The sequence below is a fragment of the Budorcas taxicolor genome, chromosome 10 (assembly GCF_023091745.1).
Source record: "Budorcas taxicolor isolate Tak-1 chromosome 10, Takin1.1, whole genome shotgun sequence".
Classification (NCBI taxonomy): Eukaryota; Metazoa; Chordata; class Mammalia; order Artiodactyla; family Bovidae; genus Budorcas; species Budorcas taxicolor.
This window is the reverse complement of record NC_068919.1, coordinates 79,910,569-79,929,825: the sequence shown is the minus strand read 5'-3', so window position 1 is coordinate 79,929,825 and position 19,257 is coordinate 79,910,569. Positions and strand designations below refer to the sequence as shown.

Genomic DNA, 19,257 nt, shown 5'->3' with positions numbered 1-19,257 from the left:
GAAAATACTCTGTTTATTTCTCCCATCACTGACAGGAGAGGCTGGGATGGCCCATCTGGTCCAGCAATCAGCAAAGAAGTCTGCTGCTCAAGGAGAGGAAGGAGGGTTTCCAGATTCCCCCCGCCCCGGGGAAGTCGAGGACCTCCACGATTGCCCAGATGCAGGTTCAGAAGCCCACAGAGCGTGAAGCCACGTGTAGGGAGCGAATCTTCCTGCAGGGTAGGGTCACCGAGGGTGAAGACATACAGCTGCACTGCCACCATGGAGGCCTTAGCTGGAAATCTTTATGAAGTGAGAAAAGACAAGTGCCCTGCTGCCAGGAGAACCACCTGTGACATCCAGCATGCCCCGAGGATGGGGAGCCAAGCCAAAGCCAACAGGACCCTCTGACCATCATCTCCGGGCACCTGGGCACCTGGCGTCCAACCCAGCAAACAAGCGCACCCTTCTCCCAAACATAGGTCCAAGGCCTGGGTCCAAGGTCCACATCAAGCCTGCTTCCTGGCAAGCCCTGGGGCGACACCGGGCCCACACTGGGCCCTACACTGGGCCCTGGGGAGAGAGAAAAGTTTCTACGTGTACCCCTGGCCTCCCAGTTTCCAGTGGGGTCACTGTGCAGACCCCGGCTTGACATCCACTAAGTTGGATAAACTGAACCCCTCGCTTTTCTTCTCTGGGCAGTGATATCCTCTTCTAAAAGTGAAGAATGACTGCATCCTAGCCTCAGGACACTGTGGCTATAAAAGACTCTACAGGCCTCTTAAAGAAGGCATTAAATCATCAAGTGTTAAATCATCTTATCCAACTGCTTACTTTTAAAATTGGATTTGCAGCATGAAAATTCGATAGTTTTTACAACAAAAAATCAAGTAAACCTTACAACCCAATAAGAAGACAAACAGCCTGATTTCAAAATGGGTAAAATATTTCAATAGACATTTCCAAGATGCACGGACAGCTAATAAATATGCAGAAAGATGTTCAATAGCATTAACTGTTAGGAAACCACAAATTAAAACCACGATGAGATACCACCATGTACCTACTAGAATGGCGAAAAATTTTTTACAAGACACTCTTAAGTGACAAGGATACAGAGGAGCTCAAATCCTCATTCACTCTTCATGGGAATGTAAAGTTGGGTTGCTACATTGGAAAAGAGTCTGACAATTTCTTTAAAAATTAAACATAAACTTACCAATCAATCTTGAAATTTTACTCCTGGGACTCTATCCAAGAAAAATAAAGACATATCTGCCCAAAGACATATACACACATATTCATAGCAGCATTATTCATTAATAGCCTCAAACTGGAAATAATCCAGATGTTCTTCTGCTGGTGAAGAGGTAACCAAATGGTGATACATTCATACAATGGAGTATTATTTAGCAATTAAAAGGAATGAATTACTGATACATATAATAATATAGTTGAACTTCAAAAATATTACACTATGTAAAAGAAGCCATGTGCAAATACTACATATGGTATGACCCCATTATATAAAATGCCTAGTAAAGGTAACTCTATAGAGATAGAAAGCAGATATATGGTTGCCTGGAGGAGAGGGTCAATATAACTATAAATGGGTACAAGGTTTCTTCGGGAAGTGATGGAAATGTTCTCTGGTAATAGCTGTACTTCTCTACAGATGTACTAAATTCACTGAATTGTACATTTACAGTGGGTAAATTTTATGGTGTGTAATTATACCTTAATAAAGATTTTAAAGCCAAAGAGGGACAGAGCACCAAAGACGTCTCAGATACACCATTAGGAGGCAGTAGCTAGATTATCTGAGCGATCCTTAATTTGGGGGGAGACTCTTCCATAGAGCTTAAAGAAAAATACATCTGAATTTCAGTTTACACATATGCACATGATGATTTCACGTGTGTGTATGTTCACGCTTGGTGATTCTTACAGACCTGCAATAGTAAGACTTTATTTTTCTTTGATGCCATAATACTCTTCCTGATGGAGAAGAAGACAGAATATTGAAGAAAAAAAAACAGTTCAAAGATGATCATTTCTCTCACAGGGAGAAAAGGTAAATTTGGAAACATTAAAGAAAAATAGGGGTTTACAGGTGGCCCTAGAGGTAGAGAACCCACCTGCCAATGCAGGAGACATAAAAGACACCGGGTTTGAACCCTGGGTCGGGAAGGTCCCCTGGAGGAGGGCATGGCAACCCACTCCAGTATTCTTGCCTGAAGAATCCCATGGACATATGTAGATAGAAACATAACACTCATTATTCCAAATGATGTAGCCCTGAGATTGGGCACAGAAATACAGAAATCCTAAGGCTGACTTAGGATGTTGTGAAGAGCCAACTCGTTGGAAAAGACTTTGATGCTGGGAAAGACTGAAGGCCAAAGGAGCAAGGGGCACCAGAGGAACAGAGGATTAGATGGCATCACCGACTCAATCGACACAAATCTGAGCAAACTCCCGGAGACAGGGAAGGACAGGGGAGCCCAGCGTGCCGCAGTCCATGGGGGGTTGCAGAGTCAGACACAACTGAGCCCCTGAACAACAACAGCTGAAGCAAAATAAGTCAAACTTGAGAAAATTTCTCAAGGATGATGTCAAGATCAAGAATAGTACGTGTTACCACATTTTGTAACACTCAGAGTTCCTAGCAGGTTGCTTTCTTCATCTATTCTTGCCACTGGCCAGGGCACAGGAAGTCACCAAGCAGATGAAAAGAGATTGAGCTTCAGCGCAAGGAAGTGATTTGTTCAAGACCCTAGAGGCAGTGAGCAAGCGGTACTGGCAACTGCTCAGGCCCGGAGCAGGCATCTGGCCTCCCCAAAATTCCCCAGCCCCCCAACCACACCTCCCCTCGCAGGTGCAGCCCCAGAGAGCCGCAGCCCCCAGCATGGGCCCTGTAAGCCCATCCAGACAGTGGGTTTATGTGACACCACAATTCCCTGCCCCGCGAGAAGGCCTGGCCCACGCACAGACAGCTGGAAGTCACTTCGACCCCCAGTGACACTGTTCAAAGCCTCCTCTGTTTGGCTTTTTGACTCCTGATTGACATTCGCTGGCGAGTGGAGCTAAATGCCGCGCTGAGGACAATGTTGACCCGCTCTGACTATTCGCAAGGAAAGACTTTTCAGAATAACAAACAAAACAAAACAAAACCCCCAAAACATTGGTGTGCTTAAGGGACTGAATAGAGCCCACGAGGTCCAAGAAGGCAGGGCCGGGCCTTTCAAGGGGCTGGCAAGTCCATTGAGGAGTTAATTGTTTGGGTGTACAATGAGTTTATTCTGACCACATACAAAGAGCTTTCTCTTCCAGGTCCTTCAAAAGCAAATGTGTCAAAGGGGCCAGAGGAGGAATCTGTATTAATGGCATCTCTTGGGGTCTTGAGACTGAGGAGCCTTGGAGAATGAGAGAAAAAGAAACCACCACCCCCAGCCCGAGATTCAGAAAGTCTCTCAATGATCCCAAGTCTGCTTCGATTCTTGGGTTCTGCCCAAACCCTGGTCCATCACTGGTCACCCTCCCTCTTGGATTCATTCAGGCTGCAAGACATGGAGATAAACTTCAGCCCGGTAGAAGTGTTGGAAGGTTCTTGTTATTGAAGGCACTACATTTATTCCAGTGCCATCATCCCCCTCAGCATGTGACTCAGACCCAGTATGAAAGTCGAGATGACTTATTCCGGGCATCACAGGGAGACAACAGTGTCTGTTTACAGAAATGTCCCTTAAGAACCTGGCCCGAATCATACCAGGGGGAGGATGGAGTTGCTAGTTAACCTCAACATTTCCTGAGGTCCCATGACCAACAAGGCTCAGAAATGTACTCTGAGCTGTCCTGATTCTGACCATTGAGAACAGAAGTTATCTGAGGACTTCAGGTCCTTACCAGAGTGAGAGATCAGTGCTCTACATCTGACCACCCACATGCACCCTCCTTCCCAATACAAGTGAAAACAAGCTTAAAACTGTCTTTTTGCAAGCAGTTCCCCACATCTTCAAGCTCCACATTTTCTTGAGTTAGAACAGAAACAAAGGGCTGGCGAAAAGGGTAAACCAGAGATGGAAGAAGAGGGTGGTGAGAGGGGTGGGGTGTAGGGCATCCGTGGCACTGGCAGCAGCAGAGCTGGCTCAGAGCTGGGTTCACACAGAAACTGGGCTAGTTTTTTAAACTAGAAATGACTTTGCAACAGGTAATTGCAAACAGAGAGGCCTCATGAACCCTCCACCCAGTTTCCTCCAATGTAGCAAGCATCTTTACAGTTAACATAATTATATAGATAACATCATAATAGTATAATATCGAAATCAGGAAATTGATATTGGTATAATCCAGGGACCTTATTCACACCCCACCAGTTTTGCATGTGCTTGTTGCTGGGTGTCTGGTTGGGTGGGCGGCGTGTAGCTCTATGTGACTTTATCCATGTGCAGATTCATGCAACCACCACCACAATCAAAATATAGAACTAGTCCATCACTACAAAGATATGCCATGCGCTACCCTTTTATAATCACACTTCCCCTTCTTCACCTCATCTGTCACCCCTGGTAACCTCTAACGCTTTCTCCATCTCTATAATTTTGTCATTTTCAGAATGTTATATAAATGGCATCACGCAGGAGACGATCTCTGGAGGCTGGACTTTTTCACTCTGCATAATGCCCTTGAAATCCATCCAGCTGTTGCTGCATGTGTCAGCAGTGTGCTCCTTTACGTTACTGAGTAGTATTTCATGGTGTGGATGCACCTCAGTTTGTTTCCCCCACTGAAGGGCGTTTGGGTTGTTTTTACCCTTGGCTATTACAGATAAAGCTGCTGTGACTACTTGTGTACAGGTTTTTGTGTGGACATAAGTTTTCATTTCTCTGGCATAAATAATCAGGAGTGCAATCACTAGATTATACGGTAAGCATATGTTTTGTTGTTTACTTTTTTAGGAAACTTCCAGAGCGGCTGTATCATTTCACATTCTTATCAACAATTTATGAAAGATCCAGTTCCTCTGCAGTGACATTTGGTATTGTCACTCTTTTAGCTCTTCTAATAGGTGTGTAGTGATATCTTACCGTGTTCTTAATTTGCACTTTAAAATTTTTGATCAAAGTATAGCTGATTTACAGTATCATGTAAGCTTTGGGTGTACAGCACAGCAATTCAGTTATGCATATATATATATGCATATTCTTTCTCAGATTCTTTTCCCTTATAGGTTATTACATAATACTGAGTCTAGTTCCCTGTGCTATGCAGCAGATCCTTGTTGGTTAATTTGCACTTTTTATAGCTAATGACATTGAACATCTTTTTGTGTGTTTATTTGCCCTCTGCATATGTGTTTAGGTGAAAAGCTTATTCATGTATTTTTTCCATTTTTAAATTAAATTGTTTTTCAACTGTTAAGTTTTTAAGCATTCTTTATATGTTCATATGTCCTCTGTCAGATAGGTGGTTTGTAAGTTTTTTCTCCAAGTCTGTAGTTTTTAATTTCCTTAACAAGATACTTTGAAAGCAAGTTTTCAATTTTGGTTAAGTCCAATTTATCAATTAAAAATTTTTTTGAATCACATGTTTGGTATTCTACAACACTAAAGCTCAAGGTTCACCTACCTATCAGGTCTAAAAATTTTCCCCTATGTTTTCTTATAAAAGTTTTAATAGCTTTAGATTTTAAATTGAAGTCCAAGATCCATTTTGAGTTAATTTTCGTATGAGGTGTGAGGTTTAGGCTGAAGGTCTTGGGAAGCTGTTTTTGTTTTTGTCTATTGGGTGCCCGATGGCTACAGCACCATTTGTTGAAAGGACTATCTTTACTCCACTGAATTCCTTTTGTACATTTCAAAAATCAGTTTGCCGAGCTTGTGTAGGTCTATTTCTGGGTTCTCTGTTCTGTTCTGTTGATTCTTAGGTCAACAGACTGAAAATACTCCGTATGATACTATAATGGTGGATACCACTACTCATGTGTCTATTCCCACAGAGTATACGACACCAAGGGTGAATCCTAATATAAACTGTGAACTTTGGGTGTTCATGGTGTGTCAATTAGGTTCACAGTTGTAACAAAGGTACCCACTCTGGGAGGGGGGGTGTTGATGGTGGAGAAGGCGACACATTTGTGGGGACAGGGGGCATATAGAAAATTTCAGGACCTTCCTCTTAATTCTGCTGTGAACCTAAAACTACTCTTAAAAAACTAAGTCAAAAATAAATAAAAACAGAATAAAATAGACATTTAAAAATATGGAGTCACCACATTTGTTTAGATGACCAAAGGAAAGCATGGATTGAAAATTCATAAAGGGTCATGAAGGGAGTAAAATATTAAAGATCTCTTGGTTAAAAAAAAAATCACATACAGTGATTCCTCTTACTTTCTTTTTAAAAATTGTTTCAGCTACTCTAGTACCATTGCCTTCTCTGGGAGACAGTAAAGGACAGGGAAGCCTGGCGTGCTGCAGCCCGTGGGGTTGGGAAGAGTCGGACCCAACTTGAAGACTAAACAACAACACCACCATTGCCCTTCCACATAAATTTTAGAATAAGCAGCCCTTGAACCTCATGGCTTTCCTTCAACAGGTACAACAGGACCGGAGAGTGACAACTCCTTGGCCTTGACCACAGGAGCTACATGGCGCTTAGGGCTGGAGGAGTGGTTCAGATGTGGCCCCAAGGCCTGTCCACCCACAGGCTGATATCCCTGCCTCCCTCCAGCTTACTGGGCCACACTTGGAACTGAACTTATTCAGCCAAAGAACATGTCCTCAGTGGCCAGACAAGGTCAGGGCGTCCCCTAGACTTCAGGAGCCCCACAAAGGTACCAGGCAGAGGAATCAAGAACTTGCCAGTGCACCATGCTCATCCCAGGCAGCCTCCTCCAAGGGTCTCTCATTAGAGGCTCTGATCCTGGGAGCTGCTGGCCAGGGCATTTGGAGGAGCCACCTGCCATCCCTCCCCTGCTTCCCAGTATCCCAGCATCTAGAAGTCTGTGTTCCTCTGGGAGGCTTCCCCTCCATGACGATGCCTTCGACAAGAAGAGGCTAAGAGCATAGAGTGTGAGCTCCACGAGCTGAGGGCTCTTACATTTCACCCGCCACTGGGTCCTCAGGGACTGTAACAAAGCTGGCACTGAAGGCTCAATGAATATTTGTTGAATGAAAGAATAAAACAGCCAAGTATAAAACACCAGTGGTCACTAACAACATCAGGGGACTCGTTAGAATCCAGATCACAAACCCTGTTTCCTCTCCACTCCTCAGAAATCAGGTATCCTCCATTCGTAAACTTTCTTCTGGAGACCCCCGAATAGGGTCTGAGATGGAGGCCGGGCAGTTGAGTAGATGGAGTTACTCCCTGCTGGGGGAGTAATGAACTTGGGTAGTGGGAGATGAGGGGCACACATGAACGCTCAAGCACACTCGTGCACACCCCTTCTGCAGCTGATCTCTTTGAAGCTGATATACTGATATGCCAGGCTTGGTCAGGGTGGCTCGGACACCAGACAGCGACCTGCACGCAGAGAAGAAAAGAGCTGCATCTCATGGGCCTGGAGCTACTTAGGTGCAGTTTGTAGCAGGCATGCATCAGAAGGAATGCTTCTCCACAGGGAAATCCGAGGTCAACACATAGAGGTCATCAGTTGCCCATCTCCATTCAAATCCAGCCCAGGCTGGAAGGTAATCAGACTTAAGCCATCTCGTGGCAAGGCTGACAGATCACCGTGAATCTAGCTGCCCTCTCTGGGCTGAGAGAAGAGAAAAAAGAGGTGGCTGGGAAGAGGTGAAAGACACGTGAACGGGCGACATTCTGTGTATAGGATGCTCTGAGACGGCTGGCTCTGCACACCTCCACCAGGTTAGAGGCAATGCAAGGAAACCCCTTCAGATGTACTTAGCCCCCGTGAGGGCAGAGGCTAGAGACCACACGAGCCCCTTCATCTGGGAGACCTGCCATCCATCATCCCTGCCCTAGGCACATCCCTAGGCCCTGAGAGGGAGTGCTGATGGCTCCACCGTTTGTATGACAAAGGTCTCCAAGCTGGCATCAACGTGTACACCAAACACCACGAGAGATCCTCAAAACCGAGGCCCAGAGACGGACTTGGGAAAAATAACTGCAACCCATTCTGCGTTTGCAGCACAGGCTACGGAGCCGTCAGAGGAGGGGCGGGGCTTGGGGGCGCAATAAAAGAAGTCTCCAGGAGCTGAATGTTGGAAGTTCCGCTTCTCTCCAAGGCTGGCTTGACAAATACAGGAGCACGTGCAGAAAAGAGCAGTTTTCTAAATGTTTTTTTTCTTCTCTCACTTTCCTTACACTGCTCACTCCCAGAGCTCTTAGAAGTAAGAAAGCAAACTGCAGAAAACTCCCGATGACCCTAAATTTTCACTGGCCACGTATCCTAGGCGCTCCAGAGAAAAAGTTCCCGGAAACTGCCAGAAATCATTGTCCAAGTCCTCTCCCACTGTTCTCTCATTCTTCACCTGCCCCACCAACACCACACCGGAAGCTGAGAATGTCCTTTCTGCACTTCATAAGCAATGAAGCCTAGGACCAGTCCTTGACTCTGTGTTAGGTTATCCTGGAAACTCTCTCAAATCACCCACATTTGTTAGCATCTAGACCCCTGAAAGAGGCACCTCGGGAAAATCCACAAGCCTTGGTGGGCCAGGAGAAGCTGCTCAGGGTAAAATCATCACTTCTAAATCGCATTTTGCTTCCCAGTCACTTTTCTACTTCAATGGAAACCCCAAATTCCTTCCTCTCAATTTCTGCAGCTTTCAACTGTTTTAGCAGCAGATGGTCAGAACTCAGGGGATGCTGGGGGGTCCTTTCCTCTCTTCTGATATTCCTCTGTAGCATCAATAAAACATATGTGGATGCACGTGTGCCCCCCGCCCCCCCAAAATGCACACATACCCCTTCCATCTCTCTCGGAGGGCGAGGACCATCAGAGAAGGGACGGCTGCAGGATGGGAGTGCCCCAGATCAATGGATATTTGAAACTCAAACACATGGCCCGGGACCTCCCCCACATGTGTTAATTACCACACATATGCCCATAAAGGAGTCCGGGGAAACACAAGGGGCCCAAAGAACAGAGCACAGTGAAGACATTCCAGGGGATTAAGTAAACAGTCTGAAGTTCTGACCCTCCTCCTCTCCTGCAGCACGTGCATCTGGGTAAGATAACCGGGCCTCCTTCCCCCCACTTCTCCCCTCGGGCCCCACACCTGTGGACCCAGGAGCAGGAGCGACCCAGACCTGCTTGCTGGCCAGACGCCTGTGACCTGCTACCGCCTGGCCTCTCTCCCTCTCTCCTGCCTCCTGCTATCTCCCCGGGCCTCCTCCCCCAGCCTCCTCCCACTCTGCCTTTCTCCTCCTCGCCTTCAGAGGACTGATTCCTGGCCAGCAACCAGACTCTCCGTCGCACAATACGCCTTTTCATTCCTCCCAGGCGGAGAGAACCTATCCCTCCAAGTCCCGTCCATGGAGCATGTTCAAAAAGGCAGAAGGGTGGGGAAAGAAAGAGCTGGGTGTGCTCCTCCCCTGCTCCCATCCCCCACCCCAGCCCCTACACATACATGCACCCAGACCCCCAGCCTCGCCTCCTTTCTGGACGTCCTCTGGGCCGAGCATCCCTCTGGGCAGGTCTCTGGAGTTGCGGCTCTCGGGAGATGCCTTCTGGGAGACCCCCCATGTGGGCACGAGCTCAGACAAGGGCCCTTTGTGTCTTCCCACCTGCTGCCCTCCGGAGCACATTCCATTCTTAAGTGGCAGCTGAAGAGGCACCTCAGCGGGGCCGACACAGGATATTACCAATGCCCTCTCGCACTCTGTCCCCATTCAAACCCCAGCTTCCTGGACAGGTGTGGCTTCAGGTGGGCCTTCCTACAGGTGGCTTTTCACTGCCCTGCCCGTGGCAAACAAAGAGAAGAGATTCAACACCTCTGCTGTTGTTCAGTTGTGTCCGACTCTTTGCGACCCCACAGACTGCAGCACCTCTGGGAACCCTCCAAAGTAGAAGGAAAGAGAGGCCATTGGGCAGAAGTCAAGTCTCCAGGGGGCAAGTGAACCCTAGCATCTTCCCCACCCCCCTGCCAGGCCTTTGCACCAAAGAGGAAGCCCCTACACCACAATCTGGAATGGAGGAACCCACCAGGATAAGGGAGTGAAGAGATAGGAACTTGAGGCTTCACACTCTATCCACCCCCCTCCCTGGAGGAATCAGATTCCCCTGCCTTCTCCCACCTGGATCAGCAAGAGCCTGTTGTGAGCACGGGTCTGATTCCTATTGTCATTCACAACATACAAGACAACCTGGGAAATATTTCTCTGTGCAGTTTAAAAGCCAGATCCTCTGGTTGGCCTTTTTTGGGGCAGGTGCTTCACCCAGCATCATGCACTCCGTGGGGAAAGTCTGGGTGGTCTGTTCTGCATGGCTGCTCTTTCTTTTTCCTACCACCAGGACCTCATGCCCAGGATTAAAGCTTATGCTCCTGAAGACTTCAGTGGCAACAAGCAAAACTGAAGGCAGTTCCCTTTTCCAACCCAAATCAATTACAGACAGACATGCCACTCACAGTGTTGATGATTTCAGATCTTTGCAGGAAGAAATGTTTATCCCCTCTCCTGCCCTCCCTCCTAGAAGGGAACCACCAACATTCAAGGCTGTCTTCCTGGCGCTGCAAAGTACTTTCTTTTTGCCCACTTACTCATTCCTGTTCGCTGGTAGGGAAGCAGCCCATTGGGTCCTTTGGCCCATGGTTTCTAGAAGGAGGTGATATCACCAAGCTCTACTCCCATATCTTCTTGGAGCACCTGCATGCAGGGAGAGCAGGTTCTCCAGACTCTCACCTCGTCCATTCAAGTAGGGGGACTCTGCCTCCTCTTTGGGTCCCCACAGAAATAGCATCTGGGGCAAGGGCCAGGGCCTCACCTTGGTGTCTCTGTGACTGCAGTGTAGGATAAGCCTGCTTGCCCCACTCTGATCCTTGCAGGCCCAACTCTCCATATAGGTCTTATAAGCATGAAGTTCCCAAGGCTCAGAGTCAAGTAGGAGGGCTCAAATTCAGCTGAGATCTCCCACCTGGGTTTTACCTGAGACCCCAAAATGAGGCTTCTGGAGTGCTTGCATGGGCAATAAAATTGAAACCTGTTTTCCATGCAACCACCAGTTGTCTGTGTGTATGCTGTTCTGGAGGTAAGAAGTGGCGAATCTTAGCATCTTCCATACTGGAAAGTATGGTCAGCACATCCCAGGGGCCCATTCCTCATGTCGGCTAGTCCACTAACCAGCACTCAGACAAATGCCTTCATCAAGGCCAACTGCACAATTTGTAGGGCCCAGTGCAGAGTGAAAAAGCCTTTTCTTCAAAAAGCCGGAGAAAGGGTGCCACGAAAGACACTAAAATATTAAGTCTGATCCTCTCCTCCATGGTCTCTCTCTTGATTTGTCATGGTGTTTTTCAACTTGCTATCTGTCATTGTTCTAGGTAAAGAAAGGCTTCCCTAGTGACTCAGACAGTAAAGAATCTGCCCGCAATGCAGGAGACCCAGGTTCGATCCCTGGCTTGGGAAGATCCCTTGGAGAAGGAAATGGCAACCCACTCCAGTATTCTTGCCTGGGAAATCCCATGAACAGAGGAGTCAGGCGGGCTACATTCCATGGGGAGGGGGGCAAAAATCAGACAATGACTGAGTAACAAATACGTTCTTACTTTCTAGGTAAAGAAAAATGAAAATTCTAAGCAGGTTATGGAAGACCCGTAGCCCTCATCACAAAAGCTATCTGTCAATGAATCCACAGTGAACACGCACAGTACATGTGTCTCTACTGCCCACATGTATGCTTCGTTGTCCCATTGCACTGTGCTGACAAAACCCCAGTTCAAGGGCAAAATAACAAGAATTTTGAGACCACAGCTGCCCAGGTCACATGCCCATGGAGCATCGCAGTCTTAGTGAAGAGACTCTGGATGTGCCAGAACAATTATCAAGGAGAATCAGAGAGGAAAAATTATGCTCAGATGAGTTTCCAAAATAGAAGAGTCTGGGTAGGCTTGGGCATGCCCGCCTTCACTGTGCGCTTCTGGTTAACGCCAGTGGTTACCGGTAGTTGACTGACTGAACTTCCCAGGAACCAAAGGTCTCAGGGTCCTCGCCTGCCACGTGCACTGCTCATCTCTCTCAGAAATTCTGGGAGGTGATGAGCTTTACTTACCTCCGGGGCTTCTGGGAGGGAACAGAATAAGAATGCAGACTCTCTGCAGGGCACTTTTAGCTTTCACACCAGGCTCCTTCCATCTTGTCTAAGAACGCCTGCTTGGACGGGCTTTAGAAGCAAACATTTAGATAAAGCGTGAAACTCCACTCACCTTTCCTTCCTGAGTTACCCTGGCTCACAGGCTTATCGGTGACCGAACCTTGGGTGAAAGGGGAAACAAAAACACAGACGTTCAGAATGCATCGCGGTTGGTTTCTTTCAGAGTTGGTAAAGCCTGATGTTAGGAGCATATGGTTATGTATATAGATACTGTATACACAACTAGGAACATTATATACAAAGTGAGTACATACATACATGTGAGTGGGGTTTGTTTAACATCAATGTCACTGGTATCACAGCACTGTTGAGATGAACCATGATTTCCAGGCTCCCTGGCAATAGTCTCGAGCAGATTTTTACAAAATTCCACATCCACATAACTCCTTTGTTGAACATTCCACTCACTGCCCCCTCGCCTCCACTTCCCACCAGTTCCACGTTCTGAGCCACGTTCAGTCAGTAGGGCCGACGGCAAAGAAAACCCGTCTCACTGCAAATGCAGTGATTGACATCCCTTGCCGGTAAGAGCAGGAAATCGGTGATTTTCCATCTGCATTAAGTAGAAAATTGTTGGCCCAATTGTACTGAATGGGCCAAAATAGTCTGGGGCATGGAAACAATTTTCTAGATGCAGCCCAATCCTCAAGGAGGGTGGGTAGTGGGTGCGTTTGGCCAAACGTGGTGCCCTGCGTGTACTCGGGTGCCCTGTGCCCCTATCTGACAGTCCTGACCCTGCTGCACCTGCCTTCCCCGGGATGCCCTGCCCCCCACACACAGGGCACAGCCAGCTCAAGCATAGAAGGGCATTGGGGGAGGCCCCCGCGACAAAAGAGAAGAAATCCATCCCTGTTCACATCCGACCCCTTCTCCATATACGAGTTTTGTGGGAATTCAATTATATTACCCTGCATGACTTGTTTCTAGCACATTTGTTTGCTTTAAATGAAACTTTCCAGGTCATTTGCAAGAAAGTTTCATTCCTCCCCCTCCCCACACCAACCCCAATTAAGGTTTCCAGTTTCCATGTAAACCACAAATAAAGTAAACTTTCCTTTTTGGCCTGCAAATTTTGGGTTCCTAATGTAGATACTTACTGCCCTTTCCATTCACTCTTCCCCTTATATAGCAGGGCTGGTCGAAAAAAATGAATAAATTTAGGGGAAAAAGAAAAATGTTAGGACAGGACTGCTGGAGTTTGGAATTTCCCATAGGCGTTAGAATAATGTTTTATACTTTGCTTGCACTTAAAAATTAAAAATACGTAAATACATAAAATCTCATATACACAGATTACAGAGAAATAGGAAGCAGCTGGTGGGTGGGACAGACTTTTTTTAACATAGGCTGAGCTGCACAGTGAATTAAAGGAGTGACTTGAATTTCCTTACCATCAGAATGGAAGCGTGGGGCTTCTATAAATCCATAATACACAATCCCACAAAACTGACCTAAGAACAAAATTCCTCTATGCCCATAAAGTTGGAAATAGAAAAGATCTGATTTTTCCTATGGACTTACTAGGAGGGTCTCTGTGAAAGAGTGGTTCCCTAATTTGTCTCAGCATCAGAACCACCTCAGGAGCTTCATAGGCATGTAGACTCCAAATCTCACTCTAGACCTGCTGGACCCAAATATTGAAGGAGAAGCCTCAACATTTGGGTTCTTTTTGAATTCCCTAGGCACCGCTGATGACAGCCAGATTTCAGGACCCCTGTCACGAATGTTGTCCATCACTGTATGTTACACTGGGGGCAAACATATGGCAACACAGACCACTGCTCCCCTCTCCTGCAGCCATGAAAGACATCACTAATTGCTCACCATAGCCTTTGATGCTAAACTCCTGTGCACTCTTGAAATCTATCTCAATAAAGTGTGCCTAGGGTCCCTAGCAACCAAGAGCACCACCCAAGCTATAAACTTATAGACCGTGCTTGGGTAAAGAGCATTGAACCAGAAACCTAAACTCAAAATAAAGAAATACATACCCAGAGACATATACTGACCCTATCACCCAGCTCCCAACAGAGCAAGCACATTCAGGCGGACTCCTCCCTGACGGGGAAGAGGACTCATAACCACCACCAGTCTTTCAGAGGTCCACCCACAGATGCAGGAGACCGGCCAAGGCGTCTCTCTCCACCCCTTTTCTCTCTTCCCGCCCTTCCCTACGGTACCTGAACATACAGGAGTTTTATTCTGCACAGAAGAGCCGCTGATGGGCTTCCCGTCGGGGGTGACACACCAGCAGTACCCTGTGTAAGTGTGGCACTGCACCTGTTCGGGAAGTGGGGAGCAGAAAAGAACCATCAGTCTTGGGTCGCAGCATCAACAGTGGCCTCCCATCCGTTTCTAACCAACCCCGGCAAGGCGGAGCGCCGCTTCCACTGCTCCCTCCAGCAGCCCGCCCCCAGCAGGTCCCTTGAGGATGGGCCAGAAAACGCTGTGCTTTCTGCGTGACTCTCAGGCGCAACCGCAGCCACTTATCTTGGGCTTCATGCTGTTTCCTTATGACATTTAACACTTCATCTCTCACACCACACTCAGAAATGTCCAATGCATGTCCCATCTATTTGTAAGAAGTTCCGACTGGTGAACTAACTTGGCAAGTACAAGTTGGAATGTCATCGCTGTAGGTTGATACAACCCTTAACAGGCAGAGACAAGTGAAAGGCTTTTCTTCTTTTTCTAGCTTTTCCCAGCACCTGTTCCTACAGTCAGCTTGCCTACTGATCATGTGACTTTCCTGAGAGAAGGCCACACATGATGGGGCTGAGGCAAGAATAAGGCCACGTGCGCCTGCAGGTGCTAGTTCTAGGTGCCCTGCTGCACCACTGCTTGACCTTCTTCAAGCCTCCTTGCTTAGGTCCATGCTGCCTGGGAACAGTAAATTAAAATGAGGCTTTGGCCTTCATTTGGGGTAATTCTTCTTTCTCTTTCAATAGTTGTCACTCTGTTCACCTCCTCCACTGCACCCCGCTATCCCTTTTCCACCCACTTTCTACACAAACCTGGGCATCACTCCCCTGCTTAAAATACCTCAAAGACTTGTCATTGGACTCAGGATGGAGATGAGGCTGATTTGCACAAGCTTAGGGATCCCCATGATCTGGCCCCTGCTCTCCTCATATCCCCATTTTACCCCCAGATCTCCACATATCCTCCACTCCAGCCACAAGCAACTTGTCGAGGCTCAGAAACACATCCTAGTGTCTCATGATTCTGAACCTCTGTTTGCTTCAACCAGTCAATCTTTCCAGAATACCATTCCTCAACCCATCCCAGCCTACACCCAAGCCTTTGTCTTCCCACCTCATTCAGGATACCTTCTCCTTAAAGTGGTGTCAGGCTCCCTATGTCCTCCCCCTCCTTCCTCTGACCCTCCACACAGCCTGGCTCCCCTAATTCCCCCTATTACAACGAGCCTGATGATCTGTCTAGTCTCTCCCCCATTAGACTGTGACCTCCCAAAGGCAAGAGACTGAAACTTGGCTGTTTCTATATTCCAAGCATCTAGCACAATGCCTGAGATTTATTGTAGGCATTTGATGAGTTGCAAGAATGCATGGATTATCATATTTCCTGAATTCTTGGTTTCAATCCATCCTAAAAATATAACATCAATTTAAACAGCCCTGCCACATTAAATGTAGACCTCAATCACAAGATGTGTGCCAACCACACAGACATTAAAGTGTGGGCAAAAGGTGCCTCTTGGGATCAAGGACTTATCAGAATCGAGGATAGACAGCAACAGCACACGAACTGAGAGGTGAGGGACAGGGTACAGGAGGAAAGGACAGAGCAGACAGCCTCTGTAAAATCCATAAGTTATCAGCAAGACAGAAAAGCTACAGAAAAGACTTCTGCTCTTGTGACGATACCAAACACCACAGTTTTCCCCAAAACTAGTTGTTTCATTACAGACCTGCACTCAGAAATTGGGATTTAAGAATGAGATGCAGGGCATCTCACTCCTACCAGTATGATGACTGTATAATTGAGGCATTTACCTGTACCATGCCTGCAGAGAAACTGTGTTCAATGCCTTCACCAAAGGACCATGTTTCACTCCCGCTTTAAACCGTGGAGACAAGCCCTGAATCCCAACATCACGCTTACTACCCCAGATGCTGACTCAAGATCAGTGTCCTCTGGCAGGTTAGTGCTACCTTCCGAGGAGGCCTAAGGGTGGAATGGAAAGCAAGCCAGATACACCTGGATTTGAATCCTAGATCCAGCCAGTTATGTACGGATTTGGCAGTTATGTTACTTAGGTCTTTGAGCCCCATCTATAAAACGGGGATCCTAGCACCTAACCTGGAGGGCACTGGCTAGGAAAACAGCAAGTGTGAGACCAGTGCCTGGCCTGGGCCGATGGCTGGATACAGGGTGGCTGCAGCAAGATTGCTCTTGGCTGTGTCAGACAGCCTGGCCAGCCAGCCTCCAACGTGGGCGCAAACACCCCCGGGAAGCCCGGGAGACTCTGGTGGGGAGCACTCCTGGAAACTTGGAGTCCACCCCTTCAGACTCAACATGGCCCACAGGGGACGGCTCTTCGCCAAGGGCAGCATTTTAATGGGGCCTAACTGGCTGCTTCTTCCTCTGTGGGGAAGTCTGTTCCTGGGGCCAGTGGCCAGGCTGACTCACCCTGGGGCTCCTTGGCTCTCACGGCCAAGGCCAGCGTCTCTTTCTTGAGGATGGTACCCAGCCCCCAAGTCCGACTCTTAAACAACATGGAGCGCCCCTCCTCTGGGCCTGCAGAGTCCTAGCTGAGGCTGCTGGGGACAGAAGCGTGTGCCTGAAGAAGAGACAGAGCCTAAAGCTTTGTTCCAGGGGATATAATCTGACCTTGGGGCTCCGAGGGTCCCCAGGGCCACATGCTACCTGAGAATACCCGCTGTGCCCCTTTGGACATACAGAGGCTGCCTCCCAGCCCCCAGGCCAGGCCCACAGGCCCAAACACAGCCCCCCTTTCTCCCCAGGGCCCTCAGCATTTTCCTCAGACCAGGCTCCAAGGAATAGACTCCGGACGACAAAGTCCACAGGCTGAAGGCTGCTTCCAAGTCCTTCAGAGTTTTACAGCTGAGCTTGAATGAGGGATTGTTGCCATGTCCCTCTGAGGCATGGAATCCACATTTATGGGCACACCTGCCCCAGGTGTGCTGCAGAGGCAAGAACAACAGTGAACAAAAGAAGACCCAGAGGACCTAGACCACTGCAGGAAGCACCCAGCAAGGTCACTTTCCTTTCCTGAAGGATCTCCAAGTGAATGGACCCACAGTTCTTCACCTAGAGGCTGTCTGCAAATTGTCTTGGGAAGTTTCCAAGATGTCTTCTTGAAGAAAAAGAAGTCATATGAAGACAGAAAGCAGTGGTCACAGAGTCAGACTGTAGCCTGCCTTTCTTAACTAACCAGCTCTGCCACTTCCAATTAACCACTGAGCTTTCCAACCCTCTGCAGCCTTGAAAAGGTCTGTAGTCAAACCAAGCCTCAGACTGTCCATGACCATTTAGAAAGAGGGAGATAATAATACCTACCTCACTCAGTTGCTGGGCGGATTACACTAGATAATGTAAATAAAGCACTTAGCTCACATGGTAAGTGCCCAGTTAAACTTAGCTATTTATTTTTATTATCATGGTGTTATTTTTTTAGCCAGCTATCTGCACTCAAAAGAAAAACACAGCCAGATTCTCTGATGGAAACTAAAGAACATTCTATTCCAACCAGCCTCAAGGGAAGGGGCAATTTGAAATCAGCAAAAAGTGTGAAAAAGTTTGAGTAAAAGAAGGGAAAGTTTATTTTCATATAGAAATAGTTTCATTACTCTCAGAAGAGAGAAGTAACATTTCTTGTAGAAAAGCAATCAGACCAAATGTTAAATCCTACCTAGTTTCCCTTCTTCCCTTGCAAACTTTATTGTTTAAAACTAATAAGCAATCCTCCTTGTTCAGATGGTGAGTGCAGCCATGAAATTAAAAGATGCTTGCTTCTTGGTAGAAAAACTATGGCAAACATAGACAGTGTATTAAAAAGCAGAGACATCACTTTGCTGACAAAGGTCTATCTAGTCAAAACTATCATTTTTCCAGTAGTCATGCACAGATGTGAGAGTTGGGCCATAAAGAAGGCTGAGCATCAAAGAATTGATACTTTTGAACTGTGGTGTTGGAGAAGACTCTTGAGAGTCCCTTGGACTGCAAAGAGATCAAACAAGTGGATTCTAAAAGAAATCAGTCCTGAATATTCATTGGAAGGACTGATGCTGAAGCTGAAGCTGCAATACTTTGGCCACCTGGTTTGAAGAGCAGACTCATTGGAAAAGACCCTGCTGCTGGGAAAGATTGAGAACAAGAGGAGAAGGGGGTGACAGAGGATGAGATGGTTGGATGGCATCACCGACTCAATAGACATGAGTTTAAGCAAACTCCAGGAGATAGTAAAGGACAAGAAAGCCTGGTGTGCTGCAGTCCATGAGGTCACAAAGAGTCAGACACAACTGAGCAACTGAACAACAACAGCTTTGTTTTATCTCCCCCTGCTCAAAACACCAACCTCCAGTTCATGAACTTTCAGACTTAATCTATGTGAAGAGCATGGGCCAAGAGGAACTGACAAGGTAACTGGCCATTTCTAGTGTTTAGCATCTAGTGCAGTTTTCAAATCTCAGGGTTGTTCCAGCCACAAAGGTACAGATACAAACCATGGCATTTCTTCCTACCCCACTCTGGAACAACCTTGAGAAGGTTAAAATGTCAACTGATGGGTCTTCCTTAAAAGACAACAAGTGTTTTTACATCAATCTAAGTGAGGTTACTCTCTGCTTAGACTGCAGTGTGTTCTTAGGTAGGAAATTTCATCTCTGACTCATATACTTAAATATTTTTGGCAAGAAGCCCTTTGCAAAAACAGCCCAGTGGTTTACTTTGGG

General features: G+C 47.2%; 1 protein-coding gene across 1 annotated transcript in view; it reads right to left on the bottom strand.

Moving 5' to 3' along the window:
• The window catches only part of SMOC1 (SPARC related modular calcium binding 1), a 145,399-nt gene that overhangs the window by 41,660 nt on the left and 84,482 nt on the right, over window positions 1-19,257 (bottom strand). Inside the window, exons 4-5 of the mRNA XM_052646558.1 lie at window positions 14,500-14,599; window positions 12,372-12,419 (exon numbers count right to left, since the gene is read on the bottom strand). Of these exons, the coding sequence (XP_052502518.1) occupies window positions 12,372-12,419; window positions 14,500-14,599 (148 nt within the window). The remainder of the gene's footprint in view (window positions 1-12,371; window positions 12,420-14,499; window positions 14,600-19,257) is intronic.